Genomic DNA, 21021 nt, shown 5'->3' with positions numbered 1-21021 from the left:
ACCATTCAATTTACAATTTTCGGATATATCTCCTAAATAACTGTTGGAATTTTCAGTGCTGCATATCTCAAATTTGATCTAGACATTGCGAACACTACGATCATATGTTTGCTTCCCTTGAAATATTCATGTGTTACCCAATACATTCGTCCACATTGTTCGCTTTATCAACTGTAATAATTAAAAGATGAAACAGCTTTACGAGTTCATTCACAAACAAGTATAATAAACTAAAACCAAAAGCGCTTACTATATGAGTGAACATGGTTTGTTTGCAAAGTAGTTCCTAACATAATGTGCTATTTAGGGCACATATTGTATGCACAAGCGTGCACTATCGAGGTCACCAGAATCATAAGACACTGAATGGATCTCACAATGTAAAGTTAACAGAGACAAAAATGAGTATATAGTACATTCCATCTACAAGATTTTGTTTCCATGCTATATGATACAGTTCTTCGTGGTGTTATTGCAATTCGATATTAGTCTTTCCTATCAAAATATTATCAGTCGACCGCATCTAAAAAACAATATTTTATTAACTGCTCTCATTTTTGCTGAGGAATTTTAAGCAAGCTTAAGGTATAGTAAAATATAAATTCCTGTAATTCATCACCTTCTGCCAACTTTGTTTTATACATTCAACTCGTGTAATCAGTTTTTGACATATACTTTCCTAATAAGTAGTAACTGTATCCTTAGCTTTGCAGATGCTCTGTAGTTGAACATATGATTTTCTATGTTATCAAATGGAGCCCTATTGTGACTGACACACATTTTAGATAATTTCGTCAAATATTTAATTCATGTATAAAATGCTCTTTGGGCCTGATCAAACGAAGACATTGAGCTATTGAGAAATAGTCATTAGAATCAATAACAACGTTATGTCTATGTCATGCTTGTCACGACAATAAGTATCATTTTAATATAGTTAAATGCATTATTCCACTTTTCCTAAATATCAGGATTTTGAACTTTGTTTTACCCATAATTTACATCTATTATGGCAAATAATTAGTGAGTCAAAACCTTTTTTCATACCAAGGTCTGCAAAATTATGTAATATATGTATATTGCAATAGAAGTAATGTTATGCATACGTACGTATAACTCACCAACACCACGAAGGAATAATTCATCATCAAATAGAACAGATGGTTATATATACCTATCTCTCTCTCACATTCTTTTTCTCTCTCTCTTTCTCCATATATATATATATATATATATATATATATATATATATATATATATATATATATATATATATAGAGAGAGAGAGAGAGAGAGAGAGAGAGAGAGAGAGAGAGAGAGGTTTTTTCCCATAATATACACCAGACAGATCGGATAGTGCTATCCCTTGTTTCGTATAGAAGAATGCTTGATAATATTAGCCAGAATTCATATTTTAGATAAAAAAATAATATCATACAGGATAGAGAATTTTTAATTCGTACTCTAGGGAGATTTGAACTTAGGTCCACGGGTAAACGGCACCCATCGTCTTGCCTGCACACTTAAGCCCATATTCCCTCACGGCTAAGCACACATCACCAAAAGATGGTGATCCTCAATGATGCTACGCAGGCAAGGTGATGTGTGCCGTTTGCCCGAATATTGACAATATGAATATGATATGACTAAACGGTTCACTTCGATATCAACGAAACTGAGACGAAATAAATCCTATTCAAGTGAATTAAATAATTAATTTAAAGGACATATCAAACATGTATGTATAATTATGTTTGAAATAAATTTGCATGGCTCTAACTCTGCCTAACGCCCATTATAATGTAATCAGCTACAAGTGACACACGCAGAAATGCACATATTTGATTTTGTTGTGCAAGTGTCGTTATAAGGAAGCACGGTATATAATATGTGGAAGAGATGTGTTTTCCTCTAAGGGTAACCTCCATGTTGGTTAGAATATCGCGTTAGATGGCTAATATTTAATAACATTTTGTTTATTAATGTCATAACCCATCCATGCTTGACGGTGTTGATAATATGCATTAGATCTAATAAACAACTGAAGAAGTCGTGATTGTCTTAAACATTATGTGTAAAAGATGCAAAGAACATATATGTCAATAACAAAACAATAAATGTAATTGGTACATAGGTATCTTTACAAAGCATCAGTGTTAAAAAAAAAGAAAAAGATTTTCAATTACGACCACCATTTGTTCGTGTAGCACAGATAAAAATAAGATAATAATGCACACTTGTTTATATGCAGTCATATCAATGTAACAGCACAAAGTAAATGTAATTGCATTGTATCCTTTGGTTATATAAGAGTCTGTCTGTGGCTCCTTTCTTCTGTTACGGAACTTCTGCGATGTTTATCGCATGACCTTTCATTTGTAAAAAATTAGATCCTAATGGGAGAATGATATCCAAATGTACATTGTATTCATGTTGTTCTTAGTACAAAGATTACGGGCTATGAAGAGTTATCATTCCAAAGGTTATCTAAATGTCGTTCGTTGTTTACACTGATATATGATGTGTCAAACTTTGTGTCCTAACCTGTCACAAATGTCGGTATCAGATATTTATTTTGTATGTATTGAAGAAGACATGCAAATAAAGATAAGCATCATTGTGGTGAGTAATTTTGTTGAGAAAAGGGACCTTCACTGTCTTTGTTTTGTTATGCATATTTGATTTAATTTATATTTGAATTTATTTAATTGTTTGCATGTTACTTTTGGTCTTTGTATTCCATTACATGCTATCGTAATGTAATTTTATTTATTGGACTTGACATTGTCCAAAAATTTAGTTCAGTTTTCCAAACACCTAACATTAGAATTTTATATCAAATGCTGACCTAGTTTCTGACCTTATTTCATAATTGGAAGTAAACAACTTTTTATTTTCTGTTTTTAGGCATTCTTGGTCTGGGATGTATAGAGTGAAATCGATGCTATACTCAGAGTAGTTGACCTTCGACACGTAAATAGCATCTACATTGTTATTTCGAAATTCTATTTTTACCCGAATTGCACAGTAGCCATATTTAGTAGTGATGTTTTAAGAAATAATTTCCGTTGGGCTTTTAGACTCAATGTTTTTTTTTGTGACCAGTTGGAGTTAAAAAATTAAATTGTTCTTCAACATATTTTGATTCTAAGAGAGCAATATTTACCCTGGAAATATTTAAGTGCTCATACAGAAGTCTTGGACAAAGACATTTATTGAAAATTTATTCATAATTCAAACACCGGAATATTATTTGCTGTTGTTCAACAAAGAACTGTTGGCACTTTAGTACTATTCTGACGACAGTATACGTCATCGTCTTCCATTTTTGATTTTCGTATGGAATCTAACTCAAATTCATTAAAGCATTTTATTACTAGGACTTCTGATTGTTAGGTCTTGTATTATATTTCGAATAGTTTTGAATTTGATTTTTTAAATCTTAAGTCCCTCTCCTCATTGGTACCTTATTTTTCTAGGGAAATAGATTATTTGTTAAAATGTAGAATGCTTGTTGTCTTCACTGTTTTCTTGTTACTATGATCCTAAACACCTAACGGTTGTAATGTTTGATCGCGATGTCAATTGGCAATAAATGAAAGGGTTACATTAAAGAAAACGTTTTAACATTAGATTTTATAATTATCACCGACATTACCATCAACATGGTCATCATTAACGTTTAGAGCTGTAGTTATTCCTGGGATTTCACTATTATGCCACATGCACTTTATTAATATAAAGATTATGAAGCCGACATAGGAGATGAAGAGGTAACATACACATTACGAAAATCAAGAATATATAAACTCTATTAGAATATACCTACTTTATATTTGCAACATTATACTTCTTAAATTAAAATAAAATGTATTTAGTGGTATTAAAACTAGAAATCACAAAATCATTTAAATGCAAAAAAAAGTTTCTTAAATTATGTTATACGTTAGGGAAACAAATATAAACTTTAGGATCCATCAAACAGTTTTCTATTATTAACATATTATGATATCGGTAAAGCAGCTACAGGTAAACGACCTTTTGTGAACAAAAATAATAGACTAAGGTATCTTTAATGAGATATTTGAAGTAAAATTAAAATTGTAACTCTTGTCAAAACAATAAAAAGTAAATTAGTAGGTATAATGTTGAAAATATAAAGTAAGCATGTCACATATCCATCTCTCTATCTATATTATCGTCCAAAATATTTTTCATTTTTATACAGACGATTTCAAAACATCTATAACTTATGTTCTAAGTTCACCATCATTCAGTTAAATCATTAAGTGCATATACTTAACTATATAATCTCATACTGAATCATACATACCTTCTAAGTCTTACATAAAACATTGTGTTTGTACTATATAGTAATTTAACGTACAACATAATTAACATCTACGGTCTGCAGCATGTTCAGAGGAGAAAAGAGGCGCTTGTGTTTTTGGATATTGAATCAATGAAGACACTCCTGTGTAAAATATTGCATACATTATGAGAAAAGCTCGTTCCATTTGTTCCTTTTTAATCTATTCTTCAGTTTCCAGTTTGCATACTTCAAGTTAGAAATATCTAAGATATATATGGATAGTTTAATAGCGTTATGTTACAGAAAGACTTATCTAAAGAAATTGGATATATTTCAAAAGAAGTTAACAATTTGTTCATGAGTCTTTTTCAGATTTGTTAAAATTTGAGAAAAAAAGCCAATTAATACGTCTTGAACAAATGCGATCATCTAATGTCAGATGCTGAACTACATGTATTATTGTCAAGCCAGTTAGCAATGTCATTGTATGACCTTTTGTATTTTTCTAGATTATTTAGTTTTTTACAAATGTTACATAGAGCATTACAATATGTCCAGCTGTGGCTCTTCAACGCATATCGATCTTTAGATTTCAGGTAATTAATAAATTTGTCCTCGTCTTCAGCAAGTCTTTTCATAAAATTGACCAGCTCCAGAACTGTAGAGAAATTAGCGCTGTCAATATAACTGTCATTTGGTAGGAGAGATTCGTAGTCAGAATATCCACGCTGGATCGTAATTAAATCTAATGGAAAGAACCAAAAGAATTTCTCAGTTATGTAATCCTTGCATAAAGAATTTTCGAAACTCAGGTAAAACTTATAAACTTTGCCAATATTATCTCTACATTCAGTTCCTTTTCTAGAGCAACTCTTTGTGCCACAATTTCCAAAAATGTCTACAGGAACATATCTTTGCAAACGACGAACAAAGTCATCTCGTTTGCTGCCGGCATTGCAATGGCTTACTATCCATGCTGCGAACTTTGTCTTAGAGCGAAAGATAGCCCTATAGTTTCGGTCAGGAGGGTTAGAATTTGTAAACAAAATGCCATATGGATGAGGAATGTCAGAGTCTAGTCGGTAGGTCATGGTCCAGTTGAACATTGATCTCCACTGTGGTCTTCTGAAATGGTTATTGTGGTAATGAACAGGACTTTCACGACCAAAAAAGCTCCACATCTGATTAGGACTACGTGCTTTTTGTGGTGTAAGCGGTGGATTGTGTGGGAAATTAGACACAGTTGCGTCGAATATTACAGCATTAGCCTCCTCTAGAAGGGATCTGTTATGTGTAATAACGCAGTTTCCATGGAAACATCTTTTTATGTTTGTATTGCACTCATCTTCTTCTCCTCCAAACCAAGAAGGTCTATTATACCAGAGAATCTTTAATATTCCACTAGTTGCATTGTGTTCAGATGAATTATAGACTGGTGCGAAGTCGCCAAACAGTTGAAGCATATCCACCAGCTTATGTTTTCTCTCTTTGGAGATCGACGGTTCCGCTTCTCTAGAAATATTGTGTTTCGAATGCTTCAATCTCAGAGAGTCATTCTTTGCATAATTGGAAGGACTTGTTCGTTCCGTGAAAGCTGAATAAATACTCCACAATGCAGGGCTCAAAATTATCACAGCATATACGGTAAAAAAGACACTCATCAAAATCAGTTTTGCTTGAAAAGAGAAAAATGTAAAGGAAAGGTTAATGTATGCTGTGGTTTGTGCTAATTTCATGCACGTGTGATTTATTTACAAATTATGACTTTTTACCTCTTAAGTAGACTATCATCTACCATGATTCACCGTACATTGCTATTTTTCGCCGTCATATAGTGATTGATATTTTCTGGTATGTTTGCTAATGCTCATTACCTATCACAATTTTGAAGCAATACAGTATATTGATAAGAATGATTCTGCTTGGTTTTGTGTTAAACAAACACTCAAACACTGCAAGTAGTGAGTGACATTCATGTAAACCATAATTAGAGAGTATTTCTTTTATTAATATCTTAGTATCCTACTTCTAATACTTTGTAAAATTCACACAACTGCTAATATTCAATGATGACAAGATTTATATTCACATTTACGGTTTTATCATAACATAAAATGGTAATTTTTTTACAATTTATAATTACACAATTATCTTACTTTTATCACTGACTGACCTAACATTGAACATAACCGTATATGCGTATATTATTCCTTAGGAAATGTTATGTAACGTTAGCTATTTACACACATCACGGATGACAATACTGTATTGTTTCTAACTTTCAGCCGACTCTGTGATATTGCGAGAGAAAAGAACATTAATTCGCAAAACAAAACTCAAGCATCGTGCTTTAGAATGGCTGCATACTAAAAGAGCTACTAGGAAGCGCTTTTCGGACGTAAAGGTGGCTCATAATTTATGTGAACCACGGTTTTGCTTTCTAAAGGACTTTGATCACTATTTCCATTTTAATTTATTTATAGCCAACTTGCGAATAATCTTATACATTATCTAGGCAAGAAGAAAACAAAACAGTCTTTCATCCCTACGAATGATTATAGGGCTAGATTGAATCGTATTTTCTGGGCACGCACCATATATGGCTTTACACCTCAAAACCAGAAAAACAATCAATTTATATTTCCTGACATGCAATCTGTTCTACCTGAAAAAGTTCGCAAGACGTTCAATATCTTTCCACAAAATGCTGGATAACCAGGAGCAGGGACACATAATCGACCTGCAATCACGTCAAAACCCCAGCGATAATCACATGTACACTCGTTAAAAAACCTATCAAATTTACATTTGTTGAAAACTATAAGGCGATGTCAGACTTTGTCTGAGTAAACATTCTGAGATAATTTAAAGAAATAAATTAATAACATCAAAATATTTCATTGGAAAAGTGAAGTTTCAAATATAGTTTAATTTACTTATACAAAATGTCTGCCCTGAACCATCTTAAAAATTCCAGCCACTGAGAATGTATGAGGTCGCATTATACTGGCAAAGAGAAGGCCAATAACATAACACCACATCCATTATGGCTAATAATAGCGAATTCAATGCATCCAATGACATTTAAATACCGTTAGTGTTTTAAAGAGAGTAGCCCTTGCATTCTTTTCAGCTCAAGCTTGTGTTGGAGATCGCTGATATCCTAGAGTTTAAAATTCCAAGTATCGTTGTGCTAGTAGCTCCAGTGTGGAGGCTCAGAACTTAATATATGTATCCATGTTTGATCTAGTATAGTCGTAAGTCCTCATTTTCAAACTTAGGGAATAATATAAACCGCTCGGTTCAATAATTATTATGCTACTCGAGTATATCCATTTTCGACCCAGCTATCAGTCAGGAGAATAGTGCAGAGTCTTTCGAATGATTATGTAATTTGCATCCGTGATTATTAGACCACTGTCATTTTAAATATCAATCATACTTTCGAGACAAATAAAGGCCGTACAATGCTTATATAGTGCACACGTGGAGTTCAACTTGTTGAATAGCTGTATTTTGTTCCGATGTATTATTAGTCAATGGGTCTCCTGTTGGTGAAATTGCAATTCAGCCCGGACTAGGTGGAGATAATTACATACATAATATTTACTCACTGAAAACTTCAAGACGTCTAACACACCCTTCCCAGTTTATTTTTGTGAATATTGTTTGGCAAATCCTAAAGACTATCTCCTTTAACATTAGATATTATAATTGTTTATTTTAATGGTGATGTTTGTGCATTACAACTCTGAATATAACTCGTATAAGTCAATATGGAAAATAAACGTTTTATAGTTTTAATAGACGATTGATTTAAATTCGTTCATTAATTTAATCATATCGGTGAAATAGATTGTACAATTTGTTTCAAATAACTCTCCTAGTTAAATGACGTGATTAACTCACCTAAGGACACGAGATTCGGTGGAAAGGAAATATTTTTCCGTAATGCTGAATATATGTTTACATGCATGATGTTGTTTTAGGAGAATAGTAGCATGAAATTAATAATTTACTGTTTTTCTATGTAAAAAATATTTTGACACAATTTTACTTACAACGCCAAGGGTTTATTATAACTTTATAATTTTTTCACACGGCGTACATCAAATGTTAGCTTTTATATGGCATGATCAGAGAGTAAGACAATTTGTAACCACACATGTTTATGATGCACATTTTGGAACTGAAAAGATATATAACATCAATATTTAAATAAGTTACGTTGTTGGTTTTTTTTTACAAACATTACTACTAGAAACAATAATGAAATAAAGAACTTACATTTAATAGAAATACACAAACGAGTCCTAAGTTGACAACAGTCCCTCCTGAAAAAATAAAACAAATTTCAGTGTTTGTAAACGATGATTATCATGTTCCTTTATATTGTGACCATAGTATTTTCACCACATTTGGTATAATATTTACATTATAAATTGCGAAAAACAGATATAGCATCAATTTCCTAATCATATAAGAGAATGTGACATAAATTGGCAGAATAAAGGATTATATTTTTCAAGTGCCCATATTCACCTAGAGATCCAGATGTGCTTGCATGTTTCATAGTAATTATAACTGATAACGAATAATAAATGCGATATAAATTTAACAGTCATCGGTATATTATTAGGGAATGTACAACGTATATATTTTGAACTGGTTATACATATAGTGATACTCGTTAATCCATATCACTTACGTTGTCTTGCCATTATCAGTAGCAGATGTATACGTCAGCATTGTCTCTAGCGCACAGGAAATCTATACACATTGGTATAGTTAGGTAGAATTATCACACCTTAAATGTACATCCTGTATGTCATGTGTAACATGAAACGCTCCTTTCAAATATTAGTGCCATTTGTGGGTTACGCCTAATATAAAGAACATGGACTCAATATGAAAAAGTCCGTTATATATATGTATAATCAAACTTGTATTTATGATCTTAAATGGAACGACTTAGCTCATTTTTTCCTAGCAGCGCCATTTTTTTTCAGCACTGGATCGATTTTTTTTATCTGGATCACATGCAGCGCCTGATCATCATGATGCAAATATGTGGGATTGCATATAAAACAGTTATTTTGTCTTCTATAATAAAATTCATCCAACATGTATATACAAAAGATACTTAATATATATATTTTGAAATTATGAGCACTATATTTGGGACTCCAAATAGCAAACCCTTTGTCTCGGTTGTACGATTACATGTTGCTTCGAAAATTCAAATCAATAAGCAGATTCTAGAATATCTTACTTTAACGAAATATATCATGTAGAGGGCTTGCATTAATTTGAATATTTAATGCAAAATTCATATTGAAGATTACGGCATATTCTATATCATTCATAGGAACTGCAAGTTAGTCATTGATCTGAATAATGTTTTATTTAGAGTTCAATATTCACCCTTTATCTAAATAAAGTCACTTTTGTGGTTATACAGAGACGGTTCAAACGAAGACATTGTGCCAAAGCAAATTCAAAATATGGGTCCATGGGAATGTTTATATTTTTGTGAGTCGCAATTGTATAAACATAATGATATCATATTTCATTAACAAAGAATGGATGCAGAATAAAAAAGATGACCCATGCCACAATTGAACTTATTTCACAAGCGAAAAAATTAATTTCGTCTAGGACGAAAGAAAATCTCTCATCATTTTAGAAACATAGCGCAAACATAACTCCCATTTATGGTCAATGAAGAATGTTACTTCCAGGGAAACAGTTTAAATCATGCAATTATCGATACCTAAAGACAAAAGCACATGGCTTACTAAGTGGCATATGTTTATATGATTACAAGTGGATGCGATTGGAATAAAGTTTCACCCAAAAATATATAGTAAGTACAAGAGCACTACCAACTCATTTTGAATCATATAAGCCATCAAACTAAACATACATATGTCTTTCTACAATTCTTTTTCATCCCGAGCAAATATTTTAAGTAATTAAATCTAACAGGCAATGTTTATGCAAGACTTGTTTAACTGTACTCTAAATACCCTCTGAAATATATTAAAAATAAAATCATTCTTTTCGATTCTCATTTACTCCATAAAATCAATGCGTTCTTCGCGGGACTAGGCTCCAAATAGTGAACCAAATTTGTAAGCTTATATTTTAACAGTACAGAAGTTTCATTCAAAATTAAAAACAAATATCCATTTATTTTCTCACGCCGTGTGTGTGTGTGTGTGTGTGTGTGTGTGTGTGTTGGATTTTTAACGTAGCTCTAAATATATTTCCGTCATATCGCAACGATGTCTGCAGTGTGGCAGTTAATAGTCATATCCAGAACTGGATCGTCATGCCGCAGACGTGTAGTATCAAGCCGGCCAGTCCTAATACTAACCTCTTAATAATGAGCGCCAAGCGAAGGAAGTGTTAGTACCATTTGTATTTCTTTTGTATGACTCGACCGGGGTTCGAACCCACGAACTCCCATATTCGGACGCTTTAACCGCTATGCAATCAGAGCCGTATTTTCATCTGGTACTCAGTATTTGGAGAGAAATAAATTGAACAAGTTACGATTTCAAATAAAAGTATTAGTAACCTGATATTACATGTTGTTTTCGTTTTTGGCCAACAGTAATTGAGGAAAATAAAAAATAATTAAGGAAAGCTAATATAAAAAGACATAAACACTTTCACAACTTCACCTATAATATATGTACTTATTACTGTTTCCATGTATTTACTTATTCGATGAAAATTTGGTATCATAGAAACATAAATTATTGACATATCGTTTACAGGTAATGGTAACTGTGTATACTATTTTCAGGTTTATTTTTTTATAAAAGCCTTCTTAGCAATATCATATAGAGAATGACATCATTTTATTGTTATACTGCTCAAATCAAACTTCTAAGATTATTAATTTGGTATGACCTCACTCACTTTAACTGTAATCGATACTAAACACATTATAACAAATCTAAAAAGTGATACATTCTGTAAACAAATCAGGTTATCATATTTCAGAGTACCTTGCAAAGATGGGTATTTATTGAGTGAAGGAATGTATGCTAATAATGATTAAATTAATCCACCACTAATATATGTTAGAATAGTGATTACTTGCCCTTGCTCGTTTTTGCGTGGCTTTCTTGGCATACATCAGTTAAAAAATAAATATAGACGAAATTTCCTTGCAAATATCTGGCTGGAAATATAATAGTTGCATGTAAATTGTTTGTATTGCTGAAATTATCGTTACTACACCTCTGAAATACATGGGTGACGTGTCGGGATAAGAGGTAAGTTGGTGTTATTTGGTATGATTCCCTTCCCTTCCACCACTCTCACCTCCAGAAATTCACCGATGAAACGAATAACTAACGCAAGATGTTCGTCTGATGACTAACAAAACCCGTATTATTATTCTACGCTATGATATGTCTCATACAATTTAAAATTTTAGATACATGCAGCAATGATATGCAAACATACTGTGAAAGGGATGAGTGACCTAACGTGTATCGCAGGTTCAAATGCCAGCCCTCACCTTGACACTACAAAATAATAGAGTGTCTCATAAAATTGTATGGACTTGGACATCTTTTTTAACGTAGCTTTAACGATTTTTCAGTCATATTGCTACGATGTCTGCAGTGTGGCAGTTTATAGTGATGCCTAACACTGGGGCATCATGCCGCAGGCATGTAGCACTATGTCCCACCCAGTCACATTATTCTGACACCAGGCCGACCAGTCCTAACACTAACCTCCTAATGCTGAGCGCCAAGCGAGGCAGCTGTTAATACCATTTTTGAAAGTCTTTGGTATGACTCGGCCGGGGATCGAACCCACGACCTCCCGCATCCGAGGCGGACGCTCTAATCACTAGGCCACCGGAGCGCTTCATAAAATAGTATGAGTTAAAAATATGTGGAGCCTCTAGCGAATAAATAAATACGCAGCGGAATCGTTAAGTATTAAGTGTATATAATAAAATAAGCAGATACTTAGACCAACATAAAGAAGAAGACGAAAATGTGGGGAGAGTAGATACGTGAATACAGATTAAAAAAGACACAGGTAAAGAAGGATGTTGTTGATAAGAAGAAAAAACTAGGACAAAGGAAGATGAAGGTGGAAAAGAAGAGAAGCATCAAAGTAGGGAAGGAGTGAAATGTCGCCGAAAAAGAAAACAAAAACGCTGCGATAAAATAACCAAAGGCGAATCAATCGGATGAAATAAAAAAGGCACTTGATAAAAGGCTAACGCCGTCAAATCCACAATTAGCCATATATGTATATACATACAACATACACACTCACCCCCGCCGTCTCGATAGATAGATAGATAGATAGGTAGGTAGGTAGATAGATAGATAGGTAGGTAGATAGATAGATAGATAGATAGATAGATAGATAGATAGATAGATAGATAGATAGATAGATAGATAGATAGGTAGGTAGGTAGGTAGGTAGGTAGGAAGGTAGGTAAGTAGATAGATAGATATGTGGGGCTTTTAACTCATTTCCTTACATATATATATTTAAGATAAATCGGGGCTGCCCTGAAAGGAAAACCTAATTCGTCTGCTACTGACTTAATAAACTATGATTCAATAATTCCACATCAAGATCACCAAACTTAATAGGGTACTTCAAGTCACACATTTTTGGTAAACGTCAAGATCACTGAAATTAACAGGCTACCTCTTGTTCCAGCCCTAGATGTACAATGATATTGGCATAACTTCAACTGTATGGATATTTGTTCATGTACAGGTCGAAAGCAAGGAATCTGTGTGGGTTTTTTTAATATGCACCGGTGTAGTGCAGTGACGTTAAGAATGCATCAATTACATTCACAATCATATAACTGTCAATGTCTAGAAAGTTAAAATTGTTCGTTGATTCGTCGTTTCTTATTTTGTGTGAATGAGAATGGACATGTCATCCTTAGTCGTTCTATAGTTGCTTCATGTGTCTGAATTATTTTTGATTGAAGAAAGATCATTCTATATGACTCGGGAAGGGAGGGAACTTGGTTGTTGTTGTTGTTGTTATTATTATAGGGTTTAACGCCATTTTTCAGCACAAGATAGGCTATACATGGCGGCCAGTATAATTGGTGGAGGAAGAACCCTGGAAAACGCAGGAAAGAACCACCGACCCACGATAAGCTACTGGCAAGCTTTCTCACGTACTAACGTTAGCCGAGCCTGAGACTCGAACTCACGCAGACAGAGGTGAGATGGCAGTGATCCGTAACGGTGAGCGCTTTAGACCACTCGGCCACTCGGGGCCCCTGGAGGGAACTTGGTACAATCTCAGATTGGTAAATGGTCATACGCTATGCTGAAATGTTTGATGTTACTCAGAATAAAACTACTTTCCTGCTTAGTTCTTCAAGCAAATGCACTAGATGTAAAGTCTCTATGTTACGTGTTTGGTTTGTCGTAAATACAATTTGACGGCAGTAATTCACGACTTCAAGCGGAAGGCTGATTATACTCTCGGGGAATTACCAAAGATAACTTGTTAGGGTAAATTTCAGTCGACACATACATTATTAGAACCGAAACGGAAGGAAATGTTTCTTGATATTTCGGGAAATATGCTTTATTAACAAAATTATTTGTAGCTTACTGCATTACACTGTCATATTTTGTACCACAAATATCCTGTTCTGACATACCCTCTAAAGGTATTTTGTGATGATTCGAAATTGTTCGAATAATATAGTATAACTTCTTTCATAATTGGTTTGACTTATTAGCGGGTCTTCCATAAATAAAGTAATGCTCTTCAACACATAACAGGGTTACCATAAGAAAGTCTAATAAATTTCGTTTCACATTAATCACGCAATATTATGTAATAAATCATAATGCATACCAACAGGTTTTTGTTTTCATTGACTGATATATAAGTGTTTTTACAGGGTATTGATCCCAATTTAGAATTATATATCTGCTGACGACCTTAGTGATAAAAAAGGAATGCAGCTTGTGAAATATGCGAGTGTTTGTTCATAAGACATTTTTGCACTGTTTAATGGTAAACTAAACACTAAAAAAACACCTGGCTCATCAGAGAATAAAACATCACCTTGTAAAACCTAGTATGCGACACCCTGAACACAAACGTATCTGCCAATATAAATAATTGATTCACTTTCACATAATTGTTTGATAAAATTGAAACTATTTTATCCGATAGTTGTGCATTGATATTTTATATTAACGCATAAGGAACATTGCTTATTCCATAACTTATTATACTTCGTATTCTCTCCATACTGATAGTGAACATAGCTAATTATAGAAAAGTATATATATATATATATATATATATATATATATATATATATATATATATATATATATATATATATATATATATATATATATATATATATATACTTTTTGATAAATATTTTCTTTGAAGTAATTGTAGGCCATGACTTAATTCGAATGGAAATGCTCGTGTATATATATTGTAATATTGATGAGCAAAGATAGTGTTGTCCGCATATATATATATATTCCATCACATCAGGGAAGAACCGTTCCCTCGAAGCTATGAATGCATTGGATAAAAAAAAATTGGTCATGTCCAATAGTCATTCGTAGAACATATGGAAAATATTAGCAAAACTTCTAACAATTTCTTTGTAGATTATTTTGGATGATTTAATCTGTCATCGACATTAAGATAATATTAACTCTTACGTAATTGTTGATTACGATCTATGCAAAATTGACGGTCAGGCATATTTTAGAACGAGTATTGCTTTCGTTCGTTTTGTTCATCGGCAATTAAATAAAGACAAAAATGAGACAAGGAAAGCACACAAAAAAAGACAGGTAAACACTTTCGCTACTTCATCTATAATGCCTCTATTAATATTTCCATTTATTTACTGATTCGATGAATTATTTGTTTAATAGAAATACAAATTCATTGGCATATTGTGAAAATGTAAGGACAACGTTTTAGAATATATCCTTGCTTATATAAAAACACTGAACACGGTATCCTATAGAGAACAACATGTTTATTTTGTTATTCATCTCGTCTCGAACTATCCAGATAATTCATTTACAATGACCCATATCTCTTTAACTGAAACCGTAATAAGCAGATTACACGAAATCTAAAAAGTTATATATCTTTAAACAAAGCAGGTTATCATTTAACATAGCTCCTTACCTTGAGGTGTATTTATCAACTTTTTATAAATTTTTATTACATTACAACGGAGCTATGTGGGTATTAACAAATTAATGAATGAATGTATGTTAATCCACTGATTATCTATGTCATAATAGAGATTAGTTGAATTTGCTAACTTTTGCAGGGATTTCTTAGATTTGTCAATTAAAAAAATATAGATAAAAGTTCATTGCAAAATTCGGGGAGAAGAGAAAATAGTTCCATGTAAATTGCTTGTATTGTTTAACTAAACGTTGTTATGCCGCAGAATTACATGGCTGAAGTGTCTGGTTAGGAGATAAGGTGATGATAGTGGTTTCGTGCCCTTCTGTCCCTCCACTATCACTTACATGTATTCGCCCGTGAAATGAATGTATATGGCAAGAAGTTTTAATTAGCATCTTTGTCTGATAACCAAGAAAACCTTCATTTATATGGCACGTTAACAAAGGGGTTACATATATATATATATATATATATATATATATATATATATATATATATATATATATATATATATATATATATATATATATGAGCCACATTTTCAATGAACCAAGATATACATTACACCCTGCTTTACCTCATTTCATCATGGTAATAAAGTGTTTGCATATGAATGCTATTTATACTTGTATATGAATTAAGGCCCGTTAAGGACTCGTTTTTCCTTATTTTCAATACGGTTGTGGTGTGCAACCCGTTCCTTTCGTTGTGCTGGGCTTTTAAAGGGACTTTTTTTTTAATAACTTTCGTAGTGTTTAATTTCCAAACATTTTATTGTGCCTAAAATTGCCGACTTCTTTAAGAAAGTATGAGGATGTCATATTTTGCTGTTTCGGTGGTTTCTGTTTTGTTTTGAACAACGGTGATCATAGCAAGCCATCGAAGGCATACTGTAACAACTTTACGCAGTCTCGATGCTTGATTATACGCATTCGAACGAGAGAGCCAGAAGATAAGCATTCAATACACAACACGTAATAATCGAGTTACGCGGAATCTCGTTCTTTATTTCAGCTTTAGTTGTGTTACGTCTTCATTGCCAGCATCGAAAGTCTCTAATATATACATGTCGTTCAAACGTGGAATAAAATTAAAACAATGCACCTGTGCTGTCATCTCTGTCTCATAAAGAGCGCAAATCATTATAGATATTAAAAAAAACATAAGACTTACTTGGATTGATATATGTTGACACGACTTAATGGAGATGACAGGGCCGGCGCTACCATATTGGCAAACTAGGCAGCCGCCTAGGGCACTGATTTCAGGGGGCGCATTTCTCCAAATCAGCAACAGTTTTGAAAAATAAATAAATAAATTTCAGTTTTATTGAGGGTCGTTTTTTATCCTGGTTTATTTCATACAGGGACAATAATCGGGTAGATTCAGTCTGACCGAAACACCAGGCTGACCGGAACAAGCAAAATGAGTGAGTGAAAATCGCGCTTATACGAAACTTTCATGACGTAATTACGTTCGCGTGTTTTTATAGGCCACTAGTTTTTCCGTGGAATCACGCGTATACGAAACCTTCAGTTTGCCGCGGAAACCAAATTGAGGGGGTAACTCCTTATTTTAATGGTACAAACAAGGAAAGAATTGGGCAGACAAATTTGCCCATTTCATGAACTGGGCAATTTGACAGATTGGCCGTAACATATATATATATATATATATATATATATATATATATATATATATATATATATATATATATATATATATATATATTTTTTTTTTTTTCCAGCGTGCCATGGCGGAAAAAAGAAAAAAAAAAAACCTGGAGCCCAGTACCGCAAACGAAAAGCAGAACAAATTAAGGGGCTCGCAAAGCAAGAGGGGTTCTTCCTGAAATACCTTCGTCCAGAGAAAGCAAAACAAGAACACGATGAGTGTGCTCTTGCTGAAATTAGCACTGGGGGCACTGAATGTTGTGAACCTACTACACATGATCAAAACTCTAAAACTGAAGTTGCTCAAACTGGAGATTACTGTTTATAAATTTTGAAATTGATATTTTCCGCGGGGGGGGGGGGGGGCGCCAGAATCTAACCTTGCCTAGGGCGCCAGATAGTCTGGCGCCGGCCCTGGGAGATGAACATGTAACATAGTCTTGTAATTGTACCTTGAACTTCTTTTGTGAGGTTCTGATCCATAACAATATATGGTAATTTGTTTAAACAGTAAAAAGCTATACAGTTAATCAGGTGGAAGTCCCATTCATATTTGCATGTTTTAACATCTTTACCTCTGAAAATGATAGTAATAGTATATCTTTGTAGAAGAGTCCATTTTCTGAAATGTCAGACTAAAATGTGATAAAAGGTCCCTGAAAAGAGTGCATGTCATCGTTATCTTGTTTCTTCGGTAGATTCGCCCATATTTTCTGTTGTTTACCTTGTCGTACGTTACGGTTCATCTGAGAAAAGTAGCACATCATCATAATGACTACGACACATCATCTTTACTATCACTACGGTACATCAAAATAAAATGTAATGCAATATTTAGGCGATCAACAGTATGCAATACATGTCTTGCAACCAAAAAAGATGTATTATTCTATGCTCATTTTTTCCCCGTTAACTTTACATTGTCAGAATCGTTCAATATTCCCCGATACTGAACGCGTGCGACAATACACATATAGCATTCACGTGAATAAAGGAACTACTTTCTTTTGTAAATAAACAATGGACTCAGACGCCGGCACTTTTGATTTGTAAACAAATCATGTACACTCGCGTAAGAGGCTCTTTACGTTGTGGTTGTTTAAATTTGTTTCTGAATGAACTAAAACATGTTTCGTGGACTGCAAAAAACCCAGCTGTCTTGACATTTTGCGTTGATACAATGTTATGGATTTAGGCTAGCTACCTTATATAAATGACTGATTAGGTCCTTACAAATAACAAGGCATATAACTGTTTTCTTAGCTGGTGATAAGAATGGCAAAATAAAATATACTTACAGTGTTACATCCTGACTTTCCTCAAAATGTTTTTTCTTAATTCTGCAAATCCGAATTACATGAGCCATGTCATAGGTTTTCAATCTGGATTACACATTTCAAAAGTGTGCTGTAATTTCGACGATAAGTGCAATTGCATCCTCCTTACTGCACTCAAAATGAAATACACATTAAATTCCATAGCGTCTTTTTTAAAATTGCAATTGAAAGACTTCATATTTTTCCAACGTTATGATTTCAAACATTCAATGACAGAAACAGAAACACATCTGCAGACGTAAACACGCTTCTCCCGCGCCACTTCAATCCGATGTATTTCATGTATAATTTGCACAGATGAATCCAGTCCAAAATCACAAACTTTCGTCGAATCGAAACAAAATACCAAACTATATTCACTCTAGATCAAATGGAAAAGTCGTTGCAATGCGCATTCATTCACAATATGATTGCAAATTTCAATTTTAACTAGACACGCCATTTTCTTTCGAAAGTTATGTCGACCGCGCGACTAAGTTCAAATTTATCTGGGCGGAGGTATGTGCGCATTAATATTGATGTCATTTTGTAATGTCAAATCTGCGCTTGTGTATTTAGTTTGGAATAAAGCATTCATTCATTTACGTTGTTTCTTGTAGTGTATTTTGTTTATATAATTAAACCTTAGGAAGAATAAAAAATGAGCATATAATAAAAAGGTTACTGCATTTGTATGGGAAAATATGAACTCGTTTTGTCGGAAGGATATACTGCACTCACAGGTTCGTGCAGTATCCATCCGAAAACCCGTTCATACTTTCCCATACAAATGCAGTAACCTATAATTACAATCGACAATCTAACCTGAATGCATCATAATTAGTTGAATATAGAGGGCATTTATAGTATGTAGTTCATCTCAACGCACACATAATATACATTTTATAATAAAACACAACCCTGCACTAAGCGAATCCTAAACCTAGACATCAAATGCAGCATATTTAGGTCAATTTGTTTGGTCTGCTTTTCCCAAATTATTTATGTATTCATTTATTTACTTTTTTTATTTTAAATTTTTTTATAAACAATGTAAAATCAGGTTTTGTTAGACTCAGATCGTTCCAAAATCGTGGCATGGTTTTAAACTGCACACATGCTACTTCAGCGATATAAGTCCTATCGGTCTTCTAAACACAGATACACGAAGTGAAGGACATTTAGACGTTTACGTTTTCTGAAAGAAAGCCTTACAAAGTGATTCATCTCTTCGGACATCTAAGCGTAATTTCGAATAAGAGCCATGCTTTAGTAACAAGAAAAACCGTAGTGGCAGCAGCAGAGAGTTTCGTAGTGGTAGAGAGAAAGAGTGGTTGTGGCCACTAGCCGCTGAAGTAGCAACAAGATCAATATCAGATCACAGTCCTAATAAAAGTGAAAGCATTAAATGCGTTTTTAATTGTGCATCTTTGTGATGATAAACGAATTTAAAATTAATTATGACAGTAGTTGTGTTGATTAGTAGAAGTAGCAGTAGTATGTACTAACAATCTGCACTGATTGGTTATGTAATTAGTACTCCACCCTCTTCCTGTCCTACTTCCCTCACACTCTAGACCTGACCATCTTGTCCATCCATTACAGCGAATGGATATACACTTGCCAGACTCATTCACATCATATTCAAAGGTGTAAAGTTTCCATCATGAACAATGAAAACCAGTTACGAAATTTCATGAACACATTGATGGAAGCATATGAGCTTGGACGAATAGAGTGACTACTACTACTACTACTACTACTAATAATAATAACTATAATGGTGGTGGTATTGCTAGTGGTGGTACCAGTATTTTTAGTAGTAGTTATTCTACTCTGCGTAGTGTAAATATCATTGTGATAGTGATCGTCATCCAAAACGTAATTATTGCAGTTGTACAACGTTACGAGCAGCAGAAGCAGTGAGTGTAATTGGAAGATGACGAAAGCAAATGACACAAAAGAGCATGAGGATCGGTAGAATACATTTAAACCAATTTATTTACGTGTATTGCATTAATTTATTGTCATACTTTTAACTTAAAAAAAAAAAACGTTTTGAATAGCTTTATCGTGTACTTACCCTAGACACCTCCATTTAACTTTGAAGCAGGATAAGTAAAAGATGGTATACACAGTAGATAGTTTCAAAACATATTATATCACACAGACACACAAACACACGCAAACACACATTGATACTGTAACATTACTTACATTTTCTCTATACGTCTCACCAAATCAGCTGACATTTTGATATATGCCGTTTTCCGACTGCGCGAACACAATGGATCATCACTCGTTTTTGCTGTACCACGTGACACTATGAATGGTCATGAAGTAGTATAATGCATAAGGAAGTTTACCAATCTGTATATGATTATATTCTTCGTTGCCAGGTAAAAACCAAGACATAACATATTTAAGCTGAATACAATCAAGTAAAAGGATACATATAGACACTCACGTGGATTGGGGAATGAATGATTTTTTTTGTTTTGTTTTAGGTTGT

General features: G+C 33.5%; 1 protein-coding gene across 3 annotated transcripts; it reads right to left on the bottom strand.

Annotated features, from left to right (window-relative positions):
- Window positions 1-1437: 1437 nt before the first annotated feature.
- On the bottom strand, window positions 1438-20816 carry LOC149781819 (lewis-type alpha-(1,3)-fucosyltransferase-like). Of its 3 annotated transcripts, none has more exons than XM_089935993.1 (3): window positions 20727-20816; window positions 8600-8646; window positions 1438-5987 (listed from the first exon to the last, which is right to left on the bottom strand). In XM_089935993.1, the coding sequence occupies exons 1-3, from the start codon at window positions 20759-20761 to the stop codon at window positions 4738-4740; spliced, it is 1332 nt and encodes a 443-aa protein (XP_089792119.1). In that variant the 5' UTR covers window positions 20762-20816; the 3' UTR covers window positions 1438-4737. The 3 variants fall into 3 exon arrangements, with proteins under 3 accessions (XP_089792119.1, XP_089792117.1, XP_089792118.1); XM_089935991.1 differs by lacking the exon at window positions 20727-20816 and adding an exon at window positions 18492-19223; XM_089935992.1 differs by lacking the exon at window positions 20727-20816 and adding an exon at window positions 16694-17195.
- Window positions 20817-21021: the final 205 nt, after the last annotated feature.

Source organism: Sinohyriopsis cumingii, chromosome 15 (assembly GCF_028554795.1).
Source record: "Sinohyriopsis cumingii isolate HCF-2022 chromosome 15, ASM2855479v2, whole genome shotgun sequence".
Classification (NCBI taxonomy): domain Eukaryota; kingdom Metazoa; phylum Mollusca; class Bivalvia; order Unionida; family Unionidae; genus Sinohyriopsis; species Sinohyriopsis cumingii.
This window is presented reverse-complemented; position numbering and strand designations above follow the sequence as displayed.